Raw genomic sequence first — 21,483 nt, 5'->3', positions numbered from 1 at the left:
ACAGAGTTTAAGAACTGATACACTTAGCTTTCCTTCACACGATGCAATATTCATTAGGAATGACAGCAGCCAAGAATTTATTTATTGAGCATATTAAGTTACAATATTTTGTCTATAATCCTCTTGGCTGAAGATTTACCTCTTTGCCTTAAGAAGAGGAAGCCAGAAGCACCATGCAGAGAGGAGTAACCAGGGGGCAGCTGCAGAGGTGCAGATGGGGGAGTGATGAAAAAGACAAATGTGAGGGAGAGAAGGGGATTACATACAGTATTATAATGTTTAACTGAGGAAATGACAGCATGATTGATTACAAATTACTGACACCCAAGGCTGATTGAATTTGGCTGTTGTCATCCCTCCTGTACTTTCGTTATATACTCCATTTATCGACTGTGATTTTCTTAACAAACCCAGAACCTTTGTTGCCAGTAAGCTGACAAGACAAAAAATGCTTTTTTACACAAAGATACTCACACACCATTTATCATGTTCTATCCTGGAGGAAAACATACCCAACCCACAGAAGAATGATTAGCTGGAAAGGCCACAGTGTTGTCACACAATGAATTGAAATTCCTGCTTTATGGTGTTCATACTTCTTTAGGAAGTATTTAACTCCATGTGAGGTCTCATGGGTTAAGTCTTTAGACTTTTGGCTGTGCACTACAAATAAAATTGCCTTTTCCTGTGCCTAACAACAAAGACTATCTTATTTTCATTAGCTGTGGTGTGTTTTTATAAAAGCTGAGAGAAACATCTTCCAAAAGCTACAATCACAGCAGTCGGTAAACATTTCTATTAGCAAGACACAGTGAGAACTAGGAAGTTATCAGCTAATGGGTCACAATTTCCTACAATTTGATTACTTCCAGAATCTTTGTCAGGCTCTCCATATGAATACCATTCTGGCTGTGTTTTTTATCACTTAGCTCGATAACTACATTGCAGAGGCTAAAAAAAAAAATATTACCACAGCCAGGTGAAATGTTGTCCGCAATGAAGACAAACTGCTGCTCAGGTGTATTCCATGATTGTGGAGTAAGGAAAGTATGTATTATATCTGTAATTATAAGTAATAATTGCTTACACTTATATAGCGCTTTTCCACTCAAAGCACTTTACAAGTAATGAGAACTCCCCTCCACCACCACCAATGTGCAGCATCCACCTGGATGATGTGACTGCAGCCATAGTGCGCCAGAACACACTGTACTATGAGCTTATGTTACAAGTGCTGGCCTACCTTACTGTATATGCTGTCTACTGTATGCTACTCCAAGTACACCAATGTTAACCATTGTCTGCTCTTTTATAAACAAAATATTAAACACAATTATTTTTAGACATTTTTTTGAATTATATTTAGATTTTATAGACAAAGTTCTTTTTACATCCTCTCCATTTATTTACAGATTTCAGCTTTTCACACATCTTTTCCAATCTCCCTTCATGTGAACATTTTTTTCTTATCTGTGCCCATTACCAAACACTTTGTTCTTTGTTCTCCTGTGTTTTGTATTCCATTCACTTCATGCTCTCTCACGCACACACCTTAAGAAGGCCCAACAGCTGAAATGTTGTTTCTTTCTACTGTACTTATTTCAGCATGGAAATAGGCGTCACTCATTTCTTTACAGCTAACGCATGCTAATGCAGCTCCTTACAAAAACCTCAGTACTAAACTATGTTGAGAGGATATGAAGGTGCTGTTGTTAATATTGCTGCCGCACAATGGTGGAGCCCTGGGTTCAGTTCCTGGGGTGTTATTTGTATCAAGTTTGCATGTTCTCCCTGTGCTCACATGCATTTCCTCCGAGTGCTCCCACAGTCTAAAGATATACTGGTAGGTTAATTGTCTATTGTAAAATTGTGTGTTTGTGTCTGTGCCTTATGATGGACTGGCATCCCACCCAGGGTGTATGCTGCCTTGCGCCCAGTGCCTCCTGGGATAGGTTTTGTGACCGTGTATTGCAAAAGCAGTTATTGAAAGTGACGTAATGTGAGAGGGTATTGAAATAGGAGGTTTTAACGTCTTGAAAAGCATGGCAGCAGCTTTCTATACTCAATTATAAACTGGCAATTACTGGTGTGATTTGGCAGGTTTATATGTGCTTTACACTGACAGTCCTGTAAAAAGGCCACAGCACTGCTGTACAAAGTCATCTGTAATAACAATGGATTGCTTTCTTACACTGCGGCCCCTCCACAAAGTCTCACCTTAACCCTAAGAAAATATTAATTATTCACTGAGCAGACATCTCCAATTGTCTTGCAGCCACACTGATAAAAAAGCTTTGTCTTCAGCCTTTGTTCAAACATGACATTTCCATTATTCTTTTACTCCTTATTGACAGCTCTCGATGGTGCGGAGGCCAGCAAGCCTGAACAATGACGTCTGACAATCTGGAACTGAACTGAACTGGAAAAATAATCGGATGTGTCACTGCTACTGTGAAACTGTCAGGTGAAGTCATAATGTGAAACAATAAAACCGCACTCAAGTTAGAATTAAACAGTAATAATGACACTGCATCAAAAATTCTGTTCATCCAGATACCTCTGTGCTGATAGTACTTGATTAGACTTATAAGTTTAGCACTGCCAGACTGGTATGGCATAAGAATTTCTCACATGAAAAGGAAAAAAAAATCAGGTCTGTGTTTCAGATAAAGGAAATCAATTTGAACTGTACTGAAACTGAGAAAAATCTATTTTAGGTGCAATTAACCACCTAAAATGGTTGTGATAAGGTAGTATTTGTTATTTAAATATATGATGAAATTCATATCCCATCAGTAAGATGCCTGTGCTCGTGCTACCATATGGCCAACCCTACTGAGAGATACTGGGGCTGTGGCACTTGTAGGGGAACATTCACTGTATCTGTTACAGTATGTGTTGTCATTTAGTGATGTGAATGTACAGAAGGAACAGCAGAAAAATACTGAACAAGGAAAACTTGGATGATGTGATGGCAGCCGTAGTATACTCACCACACACCAGCTATCAGTGGGAAGGAGAACAGAGATGGGGGATTATTAGGAGGCCATGATTGGTAAAAGCCAATGGGAAATTTGGCCAGGATGTCAAATACTACTCTTTTCATAAAAGACCTACGTATGATTTTTACTGACCACAGAGAGTCGGGACCTCAGGTTTACATCTCTTCTGAATTTCTCACTTCTTTGCCTGACCTGGTGTGTATTGAGCATAATAATGCACCGTTTTACAGCCAATTAACTGCATCTGTCTATTTTGCTGAAAAGACCTTCCTTCAATATTGTTTAGAGAAGCATAAAGTCACCATACAGATGTGCTGCATCACATCTTTAATATATTATCTGGCTGGGAAATGCAATACTGCCTGAGTATCTGTTGTGTTTAATTGCTAATAGAAATTCAGTAAAAAAAATATATGCTTTATTTAAAGTTTTTTTTTTACCATATTTCAATGCATATTTGTGTAATTGTATGCTTATAACCGTAAGATTACAGTATGTTTCACACTTACAGCAGTTTGGTACTCAGGTTAATGTTCAGTAAACTAAATGGAGCTATTAACACTGTTTCCCCACACATAGTCAGGGACTTTGTTGCAATATCCCGCTTCTTAAAAATAAGAGTAAATCTGAAAAAATAAAAAAGTTTTGCTAATGAAAAGGTGATTTGGGTGTTTGCATCAACTACTTTGAGAAATGAGCAAATAGTTTCATTGTTTGTACTTTAACAAATTGACTAAACAAATGCCAGGGGCTTCTTTCTCCCAACTTTTAGGGGGTCTGTCCTTTCATAGAAGGGAGTCTAAAAAATAGAGACTTCACAGGTTCACATAGTTTCAGGCTTCATCTTCCAGGATCAATAGTGCAGGTCAGCACTTAACACCAAATCAGTGCTGTACAAGGCTGCTTTTCAATCAAATACTTCAAAGTAAGTCTTTGATCCTCTTTTGGAGGAGGATCCACACTGATTTGTAAATAAACAAACAGTCATTTTGACAGCTTTTCTTTCACACTGTACTTCATTGTACATGAAGGTATGAACACATACTGGAAACAGGCCAAGACAAATGCAAGCTGCTGTAGAAATAATTAGAACCATTTCTGCATTCTAAAACAGCTACAGTAGTTCTGTTTTTTTTTTCTCTCCAAGCTCAATCACTTAAGCAACAGCTGATCCACTGTCATCTAGTGTTGTGACATTGTCAAAACACGGGAGTTTTTATCCCTTTCTTGTGTAGACTGTTAAGCATGAAAGACATGAATTTGTTTTCTCAACCTTATTGAGAGAGATTAAAACAGAACACAGATTTTGTGGTCTTGGAAGTGTCCTATAGGAATGAACCTTATTCATTCACTACATTCTGGGGTGAAGAAGGAAGAAATGAATTCACCAATTGAATGAAGGGGATATTGATTGAGAAACCCAGACTGAGCAAGTTCAAATTGAAATATATTAAGAAAATACTCCTGCTCTTTCAAACAGTATCATGGTATCATTAATGATCTTAAAGGAAACTGCAATGCTTTTTTATATTTTGGGGTTGAAAAAATCAGCATTGCTTAGTGCATTTTAAACCACAATAAAGGTAAAATGTACACAGTAACGTAAAACTTCCAACGTACATAGCAAAATAGAGGAAATTTGCAGGTATGCACAGTGTCATATTCTGTGATTCAGAATGAGGCAATAAAACTTCCAGTGAGGTGAAGCGGTCCTATTACATTCTAAATGAGCAGGCTTGTGAATACATCTCTTTTAATCCAGAAATATTGCTCTTGACTTCAAGAAGGTTTTGGTAACAAACACCACTTACTTGCTAACTCTGCATGCAAATCATGTTGGAACATTTCTGCTGCACACCCTGTACTTACTTGTTCGCACTGTACATCACATTACATTAGTCATTACGATGACTAGTGTGCAGGAAGGGTTGCATCACTTTGAAATGTGCGCAAACTCTCACTTTCAAAACCATGGGTTTGTGACAACATGGCAACTTACAGTACTTTCACCAAGTTCACAGTTTTGTGCTTAACTCGATATGTGTAAAATCTTTCTATACCATCAACAAATGTATTTTGTTACCAAGGTTTCATAACCAGTCTTAAAAAATGGGACTGCAGTTCCCCTTTAAGGAAATGATCAGGTCTTTGGTTTGATGTCTTATGCCATTGACGTCACCTCCTTCAGCACAGGTTCCTCTTTCACCATAGTGCAGCATTGTTTTGGAAATTCTGGTCCAGAGGGAAGAGTACACCTTCAGGGTTACCAGCATAGCCGACAGTAGCATACTGGTTTTCTTTGACAGCCTTCCATCATAGTACTGACCTTCTCAGACCCCACATAGTTTCTAAGATCTGCCCAAATCAGGTACAAAATGCTTTTTTGTATGATTTTGTTCCTGTAGAGAGGTTTGAGAGGTTCTACATGGAGCCGTTTTATAGAGTCAGACCTTTATTGAAATTCTTTAAAGCACCACAAATGCAGTTTTTTTTCTTTCGTCCTGTCAATGCTGGTGCTTTTCTTCATTAGGGCAGAGTCCAGGGACTGTGAGCAAATCTTTACAGTCTGTGACAGTGTGAGTCTTCTTATCCCTTCTCATTAATATTGATTAAGGGCAGGCAGTTTCAAATTCCAGGTCAGAAACTATGCTTCAGTAACTGTGTTTTGTGTTATATAAAGAAATCCTTGGAAAAAGAGAATGACAGAAAAAGTGTCAAATTTGGGAACAATTTGGGAAACCTGGGTCAATAAATAAGCTGTAGCCTTTTGATTTCCAGCAGAATTGTTCATGCTTTTTAAAACACAGAAAGGCTGTCTCTTGTCTTCACACAAACAAGAAAAAACTTTAAAGTATATTACAACTCTAAAACACAAGCTTTTTTTCTCTCTTCAAAATAATCATCAATGTGAAGCAGGAAATATGTACTGGCATCTTAAATGGGTCAAAATGAAGAAGGGCCTAGATTCATTTCAAAGGTAAGAAAATATTCAGGCCAAGGCAAAAGCAGAATATCAAGATTTTCTGCTTTTGCCATTATGCAGGGCATTGGAATGAACATTCAGTCTTTACAAATTGGAGTAAACCACACAACAATCAAATGCAAATACTCGAGATAAACAAGTAGGTAGTAGACAACAATGTGCGATGTTGATTAAGGTTCTGAACCAGATGGTCATGAGCTCACATCCCGGGAGAGACAATGCAATTGTATCCTTGACCAAGATACTCCACTCAAATTGCTCCACTATAGGTCCTGCTGTATAAATAGGTCTCCAGGTTGTCACTGTAAATAAAACCTGTTTCTCAGTTGGTTTACATGGTAAAATAAATAAAAGAATAAACAGTCCTGGGAAACATAAAAGCAGAGAAACAAAGGAGGACTGAACAAATTTGATCTTTAAGGGTAAACAATTCTTGAAAATTAGACATTCCTGCTAGCACAGCAAGTTCCTCCAGAACACGATGGAATGACATTTTATAGCACGTAATTGATTCAACTTCCCATAATGCAGTGAAATGTACAATAACAAATGGATTTCAAAGGTCACATCATCCACTGACATGTAATCCTACGTATATGACTAAAGAGCCTTATTGTTTTGTTGCATCAAGAATTGTAGTACCAAAGAGGAAACGTGTGAATCAAACCGAGATTTCAAAACGAAATGATACACCTTAATTTATGTAGTCTAAGAAAAAAAAATATTTTGTCCTAAATATAGTACATGTTCATTAACTGCTTGACTTAAACATTCTAAATGATACTTATTCCCAAAAGAAAGCAAAAATAAAATATATGAGAATATCAACAAAAAAAATCCAGGAGGCCCAAATCCAGGTTGCCAAGAAATCTTGCAGGATTTCTTTGAGAATCCTTTATTCTCACAGTGAATAGATTGTTATAGGATTTTCCCACTGAGATTCCCAAAGGCTTTCTTAATGGGGTACTTTGCTAGGGTACATACTGTAAGGATTTGAACTTTACACCTTCTCTGGCCAAGTTGTGCTTCACAGTTGAGGTAGTGCTCTATGGAGCGTCTCCAGTTCCTCTTTTTTCCACATTTTAACCGTACCATCTCTATGGTAAACTTTGTTCCAAAACTCTGCTGACTTCTCTTTGTAATTCTGTGCAAATTCTAATGCTTGGTGGAGGAAAGGCTTGGGCATGCATGATCACCTCTGAAACTGTTTTCATTGGTAATATAACCAGTGATTATATATTATATGGAGACTGAATGAGTTCTGAAATTTACAGAAACATATGTACAAGAAAGTCTGCTTATGTAGAAGAAAATATTTCCATACTTATTTGGTGCTAGTTCACTATGCAGTATAGCAGTGATCCAAAACTTACAGTGAACACAACCAAGGAGTTCATCAGGAAAATAAAGTACAAAATCTTAAACGTGTATGCATGGATTTTACATGTTCAAATTGGCTGCATCAAAGCGTCTCAGATGATTGCACAAAGTGTCAAGCTCAGTGGTCACAGATTTCATGCAGTTATCACCTTGCTCAAAGGACTATGAAAACTTTACCTCAGGTGAATGTGTTCTCATACTTATCATCACTTGAAATCACTGGACTTAACACAGTATATTTGTGTTCCAATATGATTAAATATATACATTACTCAACAATAAAACTTATATGGTACTTCATATAGGTCTGTAATTAAAGGTGTATAAAGGACTGTCATTGTTCTAAAGCAGTTCCAATACTTTTGAAGGGTATTGAATTATTACATTCTACTAGTTTATGTGTAAGCTATATTTTTTTAATATTTCACTGCTTGGACTTTTTTTCATGGTTGACTTTTGATGGGTTCATTTCTATTAAAATCTTACATTTTAACTATTTGCTTGCTGTAAGCCCTTTTCAAAGACTAAAATATAATTAGTGAAATTCAGTATATTCAATAGAAGTAATTTTAATTGAATATTTTTCACACAAATGTTTTAATCACATTCAAGAATAATACTCCATTGACTAATGCGTTTTAAGCATTTTCTGCTTGCAGATATTTGTAAATGGGAACTCAAAGAAAAGTTGTTAGCAGCAGTATGCATATGTAACATCTGAGATGGTATAGAACCATCTCATGTAAGACAATACTGGAATAATGAATAAAAGAAAGGAAAGACTAAACATGAGTAAATGACGAAAGAAAAAATTCTATCCAGCCTCACTGAAAAAAGAGAAAAAAATACAACTAGTTGTTTTAGAATTCAGAAAATTATTTTGTTTTTGTCACTGAAATGCTATTAAAGCTTGTGTTTTTGTTAGCACTCTCTTGCAGAATGTCACCCGTCCTTTCAAATGTACATGTTGTTGCACATTGTTAATCACTGAGTTCCACAAAGAAACTAAGGCCACATGCAGTCAGGTTCTTACTGCTTGTTGTTAAATGCCCGGTGTTGCTGTCCTTAGCTGTGTAAAATAATTAGACCAGCCCATACATTTTTACTTTTTTGTTTTGTGTTGATATCAGATAAATGACTACATGACAATATAGTATATCGTATATACAATATAGTATAGTGTTCTAGAAAAAGAAATGCATGGTCAGCAAAGGGAGTTGCTTGCAACTATGCAATGAGGAGAGAAAATACATAAATGATAGGAGCTCCAATAGATTAGTCATGCATTTTTCGTTTTCCGAGCATCTCATGCCCACATCCCCTCGGACGGTTACCCGAGTTTCCTCTGTAGCCCTGGTTTAAGATGTCCTTCAGGGTGTGATGCCACTAAAGTAAATAAATCCTCCTGGCATTCTGTAGTTTCTACTTGCAGGTTGCATTGGAATATGGAATCCTGTTTGCTAGGATTGTCTAGCACCGTCATAAACAGTATATCTTCCCACTCAGGACATTGCAAGCGAAAAATTAAAAAGGCTGGAAGTGGATTAATCTTCTTTGTTTCAACCATGGTACTGTACTAGACATCTGTCTTCTGGAACCTGTTCCAGCTGTATTCTCAATCAACTTACACCGTAACTGTAGTAATGTTGTGCTTGCGATTGAAAAATCATATTAGACATATGGATCTGTCAGTTACAGTATGTAATGGATCAGCTAGATGGCAAAACAAAATGGCACCGGAAGCCTTCAGACCTGAGTTGAGAACTGTTCTGGGTGATTCCTGATCCCTGATTGCCTGGTACTCTGAGATTTTTTGAAAATGTTCTGCATACTGTATGTGTCTTTAAATGTTACCATAAAGCAGATTAATTTATGACTAAAAGACATTGTGTCAGTTTAGGAGTAGAGTTCTTATTTTAATTATGGTATCAAAACAGGTTAGTCATGTGAAAGGATTTAAACACTACTTAGTGTCACAGCTTTGATTTGTTTGTAAAAAATTTTCAAAATCTAGCAGTTGTACACAACTGAATTTGTTGTCCATCTCGCTTTCTTCAAGGGCCCATTCAAGCCCTTGGCTTTGTGGTGACAACTGTCTGTCCTATATCTAGTTTACATTTCTTTAATGAAAATACTTGAAAAAGTGCTAACTGGATAACAAGTTCATCACTTTGGAAGTAATGGTTTCAGTCTAGCTTTCATTTAGATCCTAACAGGATTCTGGTATTTTGTTTGTTTGTTAGGATCTCTCTGCTGTATTTGATACAATTGTCACAAGATGCTGTTAAATGGGTTGCAGCATTATGCTGGCCTTAAGGAAAAGTGTAGGACTTACTTGTTTCCTGTCTTTCAAACCATTGCCAATTTGTGTCGATAGCTGTTTTTGAGAAGGATTCTAACCTTGGTCCTCCTTTGTTTTGTGTTTAAATGCTTCCATTAGGATATGTGATTTTAAAAAAATATATAATTTATTTTTATGTTGATGATGCTCATGTTTATGTCTCACTTCCACTATAGGCAACACTTGACTATAATTGACCCACATCTCTCAATACCTAATACCAGCCACCTAAGAAACTACATTGACCTACTCATACAGTTGCTTTTCAACACTGTGCAAAAGCACCTACAGTATACTAGAAAATCAATGTATTTTGTTTTTTGAGCAGCAGATAACCAATATGTTTTACAAAACTGTGATACATCTTGTTTCCTTTTCTGTTAAAAATATGAATGAAGTCCTGGCCCAAAAAAAACTTTCTGGGTCATTTACTAAGGATGTAAAGGTTTGTAGGACATTTTACAGTAATATGTTGAAAAATAAAGTGCAGACACAGTGTTCCTCCAGGGACAGGATTGGTGACCCCTGGTGCAGAAAAAAACACACTTAGATGCCAAATCAACCAGGTGATGTTACTCCACAGTATGACACCTATTACACAGTAAGGAATAAGGGTTTTTTTCTAGATTTGAAAGAACAGCAGGAGTCTCTATGTTTCACCAGTAAAAGAAAACCATTTCAAGTAGCAGTAGCTGTTATTAATTGGAAAGGAAGTCTGTATATTCCAGGAATGAAAAGGTCATTTCTTCCATGATAAGAGTCCTTAAGGAGCCAGGCTCCCCACATTCATGGAGCTTAAGGGGAAGCCCAATTTCCTTTACATCCAAATATAGAAAATATCAGTGTTATGCTCCCAGAAAATTCCTAATCACTTCAGATTGGTTATGAACAAAGCAGGCATTGAGTTGCCTTTGCAGATTGAGGTTTTCTTGAAATTAATTCATTGAAGGATTTCTTAAAGTTCAGTATAATTTAAAGCTTAGCTAATCACTTGTAATTAAGATGTAATCCTGGATAGTGTGGGATGTGAGAAGTATTCTGTAATTCAAGCATGGCATCTGTTATAATGATGCTTCTCCACAGAAGATAAAGTAAATAAAAATGAACGGTCTAAGTTAATTCAAAACAAGTAAGTTGAGCTCTGCTTCTTTAGACAGGAATATAATTGAGTTTCATTATACAAGGCTGGGTACAATAGGCATTGATGCTATACCGTACATTATCTGCTTTGCCTCGAGACCATAGGATTCTATCCATAGCATCATCAGATTTCACTTCAAAACTGGCTAGTCTTATGCATACATGTTCAAACACCGGTGTGTGCAGTATAACACATCTTCTACATGCAAAGGGCATGACACCAGTCAAAATTAATTCAATGAGAGATTACATACAGTAGATATGAGGCTTGTTGTCATTGCAGGCAACCTGCAATTTGTTTTTGTCTTTTCTCAGTTTTTCTCTTAATCCTGACTAGGATGTTGTGTAATAGCTCAAATGTATCTACCAGCGCCCACCATAAAATGTAAATTACTTTGCATACAACTATATATCAGGATTTCCTACATTCAATATTTTTATTTAATTTTATGTAATACTTTAGCATGGGTTTACCATGAACTACATTGCCACAAACTGTGCAGCTATAGGGTATCAAAACAGACCACTTTCAATGTTTACAAATGCACCCAGATAGGGCTCTCTGACACATTACCATGCAGAAGGCCACAAGCTACCAACTACATTACAGATTAGGGTTGGAGACAGACCACTGCAGTCCTGGCCTGTCCAAGACAAGCAGATGATTTGCCATAAATAGTGAAGTGCCCAGCACCATTAGGTTTCATGGTTTCACTAGCAGTTTTGGGGAACTCCTTTCACATTTTCTCTAATGAATTTTCAGTCATAAGCTTTCTTGGTGAAGGGCAAAAAGGCTGCAGAATTCCAATAAAGCCGTCTACTGCATCACCATAGTAGAATTATATGTTCTTTTTTTCCACAAAGTAAGAAAAGAACATGTAATTATATCAAACATACTGTTTCTGATCTTAATGCCCCTTTGTCTGATCCAAATATTGCTTAAACTCTCTCAGTTCATTGTTACAAATAGAGTACCGCAATTGATTAAATCTTCAAGGAAGACTGTGGTGTGGTTTTCATAGTTTGATTCAGAAGGACCCATCCTTTAGAAAATCTAAATGTAAAATAGTACAACTCTTACATTAGTCATACAGTAGCACCTTTATGTCTTTAATGTTATAACCAATCAAATGCTAACTTAGGCCTCAAAATGAACAGTTTGTGCTGCATATCAGATTCTACTTTTTAAATTTAGATGTTGGAGCTGAATATGCCCCAAAGCCATGGTTACTGAGATATGATTTAAATACATACAGTATAACTGTGAAAGATTACCTGGTTTTAAAAGGAAGGTTTTCTGGTTTTATCAAGTTTTTTAGCTTGCAAAGAGCAGATGTTTTTATTATAATTCTTGGCCAGGTCATCTGGTGCATGTGATAGACATTATCAGTTTATCAGGTTAAATCAATAAAAATGTTTCTCATTTGACTGAATTGTGTTTGTCCTCACTTTGGTTCAAAATACATTTCTCTTTTACAAACAGTACTTGATTAAAGAATATTGCCATATAGCAATAACATCGCATGTCCTATGATCAACATGTTCCAAAATTCCATTATTCTAAATAAAAGAAATTGAGGCGATACCAATAAAACACAATAAAAAGAGCACCGTGGCACTCAGCAGCATTCCACAGATTAGTACTACATTATGTCATTGAGATTTAATAATACAGTCCAGACAGTTCAGAGGCAAATAGCTTCATGCAATGGAAAATACAATTCTTCAGATTTGAAATGTGTTGGTTCTGTGACTCAACACAGCCTAAAAAAGTGGATAAAATGCTGTAGACGACCTCACTGAAGAAAATAATGCATATTGTGCTACTTATCAGATCTAATTGTGGACAGTATGAAAATATGTTTTCTACCACCTTTTTTCAGTCATTAGGTAAATCAGATGCTCTTTAATTTTCTTTCAATGGAGAATGAGGTCTTTTTCAAGATCTGACTGTCTGATTCTACACATCTGGTATCTCTTGCTTGCAGCCTTGGTGCTTTGGTAGTCGGTGTTGCCTTCTGGCGCAGATCCTAGTGAATTCCTTTGTGACAAAGCTGAGCATTTATTGCAATCTCAGCCTTCATTGCTATACCTTTGGCAGCGAGAGACTTCTCTTGAACAGGGTGAACACGCTGGAATTTTGTGATCTTTCCCCTAAAAGATACACATGCCTCCATGGCAGTTTTGCCTTTACTCCTCTGGTGTTTTTGTCTTACGGAAGACAGAGTTCAAGAGAATGTGGTGCAAGTGTATTCTAAGAGACCTGTAAGGGGCTGGGGTTCACTTTAAATTCAGATGCTTTGACACTTTTCAAACATTTTGCTTCCTGGCTTATGTCAAACAGCCCACTAATGTTATCTTTGAACTACTAATGAACTCTGTAAATTGCCAAACTACAGTACTTCAGGGGCAGATCTATTGTATGAACATAAGAAAAGCTGCAAATGAGAGGAGGCTATTCAGCCCATCTTGCTCTGTAGGTTGCTAGCATCTCAGTCACTCATGAATTCTGTTTACCACTTTCGTCGAGGATCCCATGGAGATAACGTCAACTACATGAATGGGGAGATAGTTCAGACACCCACCACCCACCACATAAAGAAATGTCTCCTGTTTTTGGACTTACCTATAAAACTTATTTTCCACTTTTATCAATGGATATTTGTCAGCAGGTGCTGGTCTTGAAAATGCCTGTGCATTTTCAGTGCATATTTCAGTGACAAAGCACTCTCTAATGTCCTTTCTCTAAAGACACGAAAAGGTGTTCAATTACAGTCCCATCCCATGCTATATGGTTGTTTTTCAAAGGTGGTTCTAGGGTTGATAAATTCTAGCTAATAAGACACTAACTAGAGTCGCCCTAGTTCATAACACTCCTATAGATTGATAACAGGCACATATCAACAGCATGATTGCCTATTGCCTACCTGTGAGAATATTCCACCTTAAAATGTCAGGAAAAGGTTTCTCACTTTACAGGTGAGTCCCTCTACACAAATTATAATGATACACACTTGCATGTGTAAGAAACATTCTGTTGACATCTAGATAATGCATATCTGCTATCCGGAGCATGTGGAGTTCCACACAGCATTATTGCTCACAAATAAACAGTTTACAGGATAGGCAATATATTCTGTATGAGCCATGTGTGTAATGCATCAACACGTATCATTTTTCAGGAAACTGAAATAATGTTGTAAGAATATAAAGCATAATAAAAGATACTTGGTGTATTCCAATTATTAACACAGAAAATAAAATAGCATCATGAGTTGCCAATGCCCTGTGGAAAATGTTTAAATAAGGGGGGAAAGTTGTACTAGGCCCTTTGACTAGGGTCAAAAACATAAAGATCAAATCAAATCAAAATTAAAGGTTGGTACTGCAGATTAATTGAGGTAATAATTCAAAACTATCTTCAGCTTTCTACAAATGTTTAAGTGCTTCTCAGTTCCTCCAGCAAAGCCTCATTAAGCTTCATCGTCTAAGGACTGGTGATTGGTATTCTTAATCAAAAGATGTCTTTCAATAAGAGAATAATACGCCCAGTTTTCTTGGGAAATTCTATCAACAGATCATTTCTGTTTTGTCCTCCATCACATAAAACTGAAAAAATAAGGTACAGGTCTGGTGTCTCTTGAAATTCAAGTAGCTGTATAAAAAAACATTTGTTTCTGTTTTTTGCACTGGCTTGTCACATTTAAATGGTGAGCTATTGAGCTCAGAGAAAAATGATCTCATGTTCAAAGTGCCCTGACTGACTTTTGATTTATGTTCACAAACATTTCCAGTCCTTGCCCGACCCCTCATGTAATCATCTTAGAAAGCCCCTCAGAGGTGGTCTGACATAACCAGCATCAGTGTCACTTGGGTCGTCATGGCAACACTCGTTTAAATTCCTGATCTCTAGGAGACTGCCACATATTTTGGAAGAAATGCAGCTGCACACTACAAAGTGAGAGACAAATAAGCAGATTCATTTATTTTCATACAGAAAATAAAAAGCTTATTTATTCCTGCATAGCATATTGTATATCCAGAATTGTATATTTATTTTATTCAACATATATTTTATTATATATAAAATATATTTTGTTCAAAGTGGGTGATATATGAGATGATATTAGATATTTTAAAATAAATAAGAGAAGTCTATATGTTCAGCAGACATACATTGTAGTCTTGCTTCCGTTGCCCCTTAAAGAGCCCCCTGTGTTTAGGCTCATTCGTTTAAAGTTTTTTTTTACAAAACGTGATCATGCTTTGGTTACTGTGGTGCATGTAGATTTGGGCTGAAGTGAAGAGAGAAAAGAAAGCACTCAATGTGTAACACCTTTGTGTTTTAAGGGGAGGGTGAGTCTTCTGCATTGCAAGAACTGCATTTTTTCTTATTGTTTGATTGTTATGAAATTTCAGTCTCCAACTACTACCAAATTAAAACCATATTGGAAGAATAGTAAAAAAAAGTAGTGCTAGAAATTTAAACCTGCTTTGAAAGCTCATCATAGTTCATTCTGGTTTCAAAGTTTGAGTACGGCACCCTCAAACTCTCAATATTTATTTTGAAACTGTGGGCATGACACGGTCATTCTGTCACTTTTTGGAATAAATCCACGTGAGATGATTTTAGTATTAACAGTAGTGATAATCCATTACATTTGTACTACTCTGTTCTTTAACAGTGTTTTTAAATGAGGTCATTTGTAAATACAAATGCTGTATGTTGTAAAAGAACCTTGATAATAATATTTGGTTATTGCCATGTGTATTCTTTCATTGTTTCATCATTTGACATTTGCTTTGGACAAGTATGCTTGTACATCTTACACACACATACTGTATGCAATCACTGCATAATAGTACACTTAATAATTAATGCAACTCTTAAAAATATGCCCTGTTGTCAGCAGTGATTTGAAGTTTACAGAGCAGAGGCTTTTACCATAATTGCTAGGACATGTCGGAGAGCTGTGATCCATGTCAGAGCCTGGGTCTAGGAGAAACTGAACATTTTCCAGATTAAAACTGATACCTTGCTATTCCTCCATTTTTTAATTCTTCTCTTGCCATGTATTCTAAAAATTACAGGTTCTCACCAGGTGACATTTTATGTCTTGCAAGAAACTTCTGAATCAAGTTGTTATATAAAGAATATATTTTTCTTTACACTATTCAGTCTTTCAACTTTCCATTCATTTCCCCTTGTATTATTTGCACAGCATAAAAACATGTGCTGTAGATTATACTCTTATGCATACTTGTGTGTACAAGCATTAAATCTACAATTTATTGTTTTTCCTTATATTTCCAGAATAAATAATCTTTTATGGGAAAATATATGTGAAAAGTCTTTAAAGAGAGGATTTTGAACATTTGCTTGTATAGAAATGTTATTTAATTGAAAAAATAGAACATTTAAACATGCAGAGTGGAGAGAATTTTTGAGCCCACTCAGAGCCAGTGCTTTTGCATTTCATTTAACAAAACGATGCTCTAAGCAGGCAAGTGAAGCACACAGAAAGAATACAGCCTACACATGAAAACTAGCTGAATGACTCCACTGTACTCTATTGGAGGTCAAAGACTGTGCTCATGGCTGTGACATAATGATACAGAGACAGCCCATCTGAAGAGATACTGCACAGCTTCTGAATAACCCAGTTTTTTAAGTTATCTTCAAACACTTTTGCAGCAAAAGAAAGGTAAGGACCACCTTTTCAAAGCATTTGACCTTGTGAAGATAAGCCATTAAGCTGAATTGAACTTAGAGGTCTAGATTTATTTTTTTCAGGAATCTATAGATTACCTTCTATAGTGAATGAACAAGGCCAAACTACCTAATACCTCCATGGTGTGGGTGATGTTGTGCCAAATATTGTCCACAGAAATCAAGAAAAGACCTAAACTAAGGTCATGAGGTTTTGTACAGTGGTAGAGGGATATTTTAACATTGACCTTAGCCTACTAAAACTATTTCAGCACATGTCCTTTGCTTATTTTTTTCCATTCCTATTAACAGTATCTGTGGCTATGGATTATCAGTTAGATGGTCACATTAAAGCCTTAAAATGGAGAACATGAAGGCAAATACAAGGTTATTTTGCAACTTGTCTTCCAAGCACTAACCTTTCTGTGATTCAGGAAGGAAGGGCAACAGCCTGCTGCCTTTTCTGGGCTAGTTGTGGTGCTGCTTGCTGCTGCTGTTGGATCTCTTTTCAAAGTCCTCACATAAGTCACCTGTCTCTTTGTAACTCCATCTCTTCTTCTCGGATTCCCTGTGATGCCACCTTTCTCTGCTGAGGTCCTCTTGCCCTGGGCTTGGCGTGGGGGACCCTGTCTACCTTCAGCAGTTCGACCCCCCGAGAACAATGGCCAAGCCCATTCTCCCAAGTCAGTGTAGACCTGGATACAGACGAAAACTGCTGTGAAGAGAAGGCAGAGACGGAAGGCAAAAACTTTCCTCAGTTTGTCCTTGCTCATCCTGCTTCTCCCCGGCTGGTACTTTTAGTCTCTCAGCCTTTCCTTTGCTCCCCAATGAAAGGCTAGTTGTCCCATTCTTTCAGACTCCTACATTTCTCCCCAAACCCTCTGCTTAAGCTCAGTTCCACTCCTGCTGTTCCCTTTTTTTCTCGTAAAAGTGATGCCTGGGACTGCAGTGCTCTGTACCACCTGCCAGCAGAAGAGTGTTCCTGTTCAGTGAAGGACTACAGGAGAGAGAAAAGGACAAAATTGCTGCACTCATTGAGAAGTTTGGGAACTCCCTCTGTACCTCCCCTAGACGCCAATACAGACCCACCCTCCAACTCCAGCTGCTAGTGTAACTTTACACCAACTCTGTAGAGCGAGCTGATCAGATAGCAATACAGAGGCCCAGTAGGCAGCACTGTAACTGCTGGTGACAGCAGCACTTTCAAGACAAAAAGGTTGTTCTGAGAATGTTTCTCATATCTCTGCTGGTTACTCCTAAACTTTAAATTCAAAGACAGAGTTTAATTCCTATCTATACATAGTATATGTTAGTGAAATAAAGGAGAGCGCTTTTGAAATAGAAATTCCAGTGAGCTCAGTAATCCCGAAAAAGGGAATTTAAAAACTAATCATTCCAAGGTCCACAAGCAACAAATTAAACATGTTTGATTACTTAGATTGCAAAAACTAAACTGTGCATGTGAGGTTTTAAATTCAGGCATACTGAATGGAAAAAATACAGAATACTAAGGGAAGGAAGGAAAAGCAAATGTCTTGATTTAAATAGATTATAAATATTGGCAGGAAAGAAATTGGAAAGCTCTAAAATGATTAGTTTTGGGTGACATTTGCTGTAAGGATAATGTAATAGTGTGGCTGCATTACATTGACTGTGTTATTCATATCTCAATCTCTTAGCCATTTTAAAATTTAATTTCAACTGTAGTAAAAATTTAAATGGATTAGGAAATGGGGGAAAAAGACCCACTGATGTTTTCAAAATGAAAGGCTTGATTCTGAAATACGATGGTTCTAAAACAATGGCGTTTTAATAACAGCAAAATAATATTAAAAAATTCTAATTGTTACGTATAGATAAATTCAACATATAAAACCACATTTATTTGTCAATGAAAGATTCCTCATTCAGCCTATCAATATTAATATACATATCAGATATTATAGCGAAATAGATCATTTTAAAATAAAGATCTGTACACGTTTTTGTTATCATTTGTTTTTCATTTTTTAAAATAACCAATATATTAGTTATTAAGACATACATCACATATTAAATGTGCCTTATATTAGCTATATATACTAAATATTAATTCAGAGCATGCTGCAGATGGATTTCATGTTCTCTGTGACAGTTACAGTATGTATATTGCTCTAGAATAATGGCAACTTTCTTCCCTCATGTCAGAAAGAAAGAGGATTATACTGCACCCCAGTGGAAGGTTCAAGTAAATGGATCCTTGTCAAAGATAAAAATTACTGTGGGTAAAAATCAACATTTAAATCATTAAAAAGGACTAGGTGGAATCTGTTCCTCCATAACTTCTCAGTTTCTCATTCTTTGGTTAAAAGGAGTCAATGTGCTCAGGATGTGAATTAGATAGCACAGAAATTAAAAGCTAAGTAAATTAAGCAATGAAAAGGGAAATATATAGACAAATTACAATTTTGTCTACCAGGTAATGATGTAGATGGTAATGTATTGTTACAAATCTTCAAAATATGTAGGATTCAGCAGGAATATAGAACTGAAATGATTGACACAAGGACTTGCAATGATGTATTGCTTTGAACGGTTAAACAAAGTTTTTAAAAGTGAAGCATGACAGTGGTTGCTGAGATTTAGAATAATTATTTAATATCTATTATTCGCTATTAACAGACAAATGTTGGCATAATTTAGCAGATTTTTTTAACATCTGGGACGGACTCAGGAGATGCTGCTAGTCAGGTAAAGAATTTCTATCACTCCATGTCCTTTTTCCTGGATATCTTGTTTCCTTGAACTTCAACTTGAATTTGGCTTGCATGTAAGGCATGTAAGTAGTAGAAATTAAATCCTAGGCTGTAAAGCACTTCAAATATGTTCAAATATGCCTAATACATAATAATGGTACAATTTGGTACACTTGCGGTGTTTGCATTTGTACAAAATGCATAATGTTTAAAATTGTAATTTTTCGTTAACATAATTCAATACACCAAATTAATAATGCCCAGCTCTTCCATTTTGCCAGTACCATACCCAAACAGAGGAAGCAAGTGTTCATTAAATTTATGAATAAAGCCTTAATGAAATGGTCTGTCCATTTATCATTCTATTTAGCCCTAGAAATGTTAAGCTTCTTCTTTTTACACATTACAGTATGGAGCATTGTGTATAAAGTTGTATACTTTAGAAATTAAATTAGATGTATTAAATATTTTCACCTTCAGAAAACATGTTGGAAGAATGTCCTGATTGTAAAAATGAAAAGGTCTCAAGATGAAAAGATGAAGGCAAAGCCTTTCATTGAAGGCAAGAAATGCCTTTCATTGCATTTTATAAAAATGAAGAATGATAAATATCACAATAGTGTTAACAATATGTTAGATATTAATGTTAACATTTCAACATAACTCCTAATATGCATCTTTGCACAAATAAGGAAAACAAATAATAGGTTTAGTCCATGCTGAAAAGAGAAGAGAGAAAACATGATGTTTCGGCTGTGAAGCCTTCTTCAGGTTTGCATGAATAATTCCAGTTGTTCATACTGTATATACAGGTAGACCTGGGGGAATGCAGGCAAAAGCCTTTTAATGACAGCTATTTTTTTGGCAGGTGTTGATCTATACAAATCATCTTGGACCCTTTTAAGTGATTACTGTTACTGTGTTTTTTCTATGCTGTCAGCCAGACAACCATAAAAACAAAGCAACTGCTTAAAGCTAAATTAAAGTCTTTATTTAAATAATACCATCACTAAACTCAAAACCAAGGCCTCTTGAATAAGCGGCTACAAAAGACATAGTATTGACATGCTCATCTCTATAGACAAGAGAATACAGATATAGTGGTGCACGCACACAACAGAAATGGAGACCAGAGACACCTACAGTAAAACACATAACGGCAAGTACAGTACATGCCTGCAACCCACAAATTATGTTATTCAATATAGGATTCAATATATGACCTGAAGATCTTATCGAGCCATTTCTTGAATTTAACCAGGGTATTGACTTCGGCACCATGGCTAAGTAGCTTGTTCCTTGCTCCCACAACTCTATGTGGAAAAATGTGCCTCGAGTTGTTATTTTTAAACACACTTCTATGAAGTCCCCTGGGTTGACTTTTTTTAAGCCTTCGAGGTTTCCTAATGCTTGAGTCAGCTGCCTTGTGATCTTTCTGTTTGGGGCTAAAAAGATTCACTTGTTTTTCCTAGTGTAGTAGAACGTTTACACCATTTAAAGTTAAAAAGATCTTCTTGTTAACATGGCGAACAAAGTTGTACACAATATTCTAAATGTCTTACAAGTGCATTGCAGAATTTTAATATAACACCCCTGTATCTAGAATCTTGTGATTTTTATTATATATCCTGATATTTCTGACAAAAACAATACATCCAGAGATAACATGAATTAAAAAGTGGGAAAAATGTGACCAGCCAGAGATAGGTGCACAAATACACATACTGTATACTGTATATGTGTATTGTAATGTGGACTATTCAACTCATTCATGCATCAACCTGGCTTCACTTATTATGTTTCTCTACCTGAAATGAATCATCAATTTTTATGGTCAAAATAGCAGTGTGTAATTTTTAAGGAGCAATTATTAGAAAGGATGAACTAAGAATGGATTGTCTTTAAGCTGAGAATGTACAGTAGGTCAGTGCAATACAACCCAGCTCTCTTATTCCTTAGATACAAACCTAAAAACAAATACCATAGAACAGTCTGATTTTTTTCTGCAGCAGAAGCTTGTGTCAAGAGAAGATCTTTGTATATTAGCCTTTGTTCTTATTTAATGTGACACTTCATGGGAGCAGATGGCACATTTTTGTGGAATATCCTTGTTTCCATGGTGCAGTGTTGACTGTCAGCTGGTTTTTTTAGTGCTGAGAAGAGGAAGTGGCACCAGCAGGCCTTTGAGTATT

At 36.3% G+C, this 21,483-nt stretch overlaps 1 protein-coding gene across 3 annotated transcripts in view; it reads right to left on the bottom strand.

Moving 5' to 3' along the window:
- Positions 1-21,483, bottom strand: part of mettl24 (methyltransferase like 24) — an 80,979-nt gene that overhangs the window by 43,087 nt on the left and 16,409 nt on the right. Inside the window, exon 2 of one of the 3 annotated variants that reach the window (XM_006626329.3) lies at positions 16,976-17,553. The exons of 1 other annotated variant lie outside the window; for it this stretch is intronic. In XM_006626329.3, the coding sequence (XP_006626392.2) occupies positions 16,976-17,329 (354 nt within the window). In that variant the 5' untranslated portion in view covers positions 17,330-17,553. Of the gene's footprint in view, positions 1-139; positions 193-16,975; positions 17,554-21,483 lie in introns of those variants that run through there. One more of the 3 variants, XM_015355958.2, reaches the window with a different exon arrangement.

Source organism: Lepisosteus oculatus, chromosome 2 (assembly GCF_040954835.1).
Source record: "Lepisosteus oculatus isolate fLepOcu1 chromosome 2, fLepOcu1.hap2, whole genome shotgun sequence".
Lineage (NCBI taxonomy): Eukaryota > Metazoa > Chordata > Actinopteri > Semionotiformes > Lepisosteidae > Lepisosteus > Lepisosteus oculatus.
This window is presented reverse-complemented; position numbering and strand designations above follow the sequence as displayed.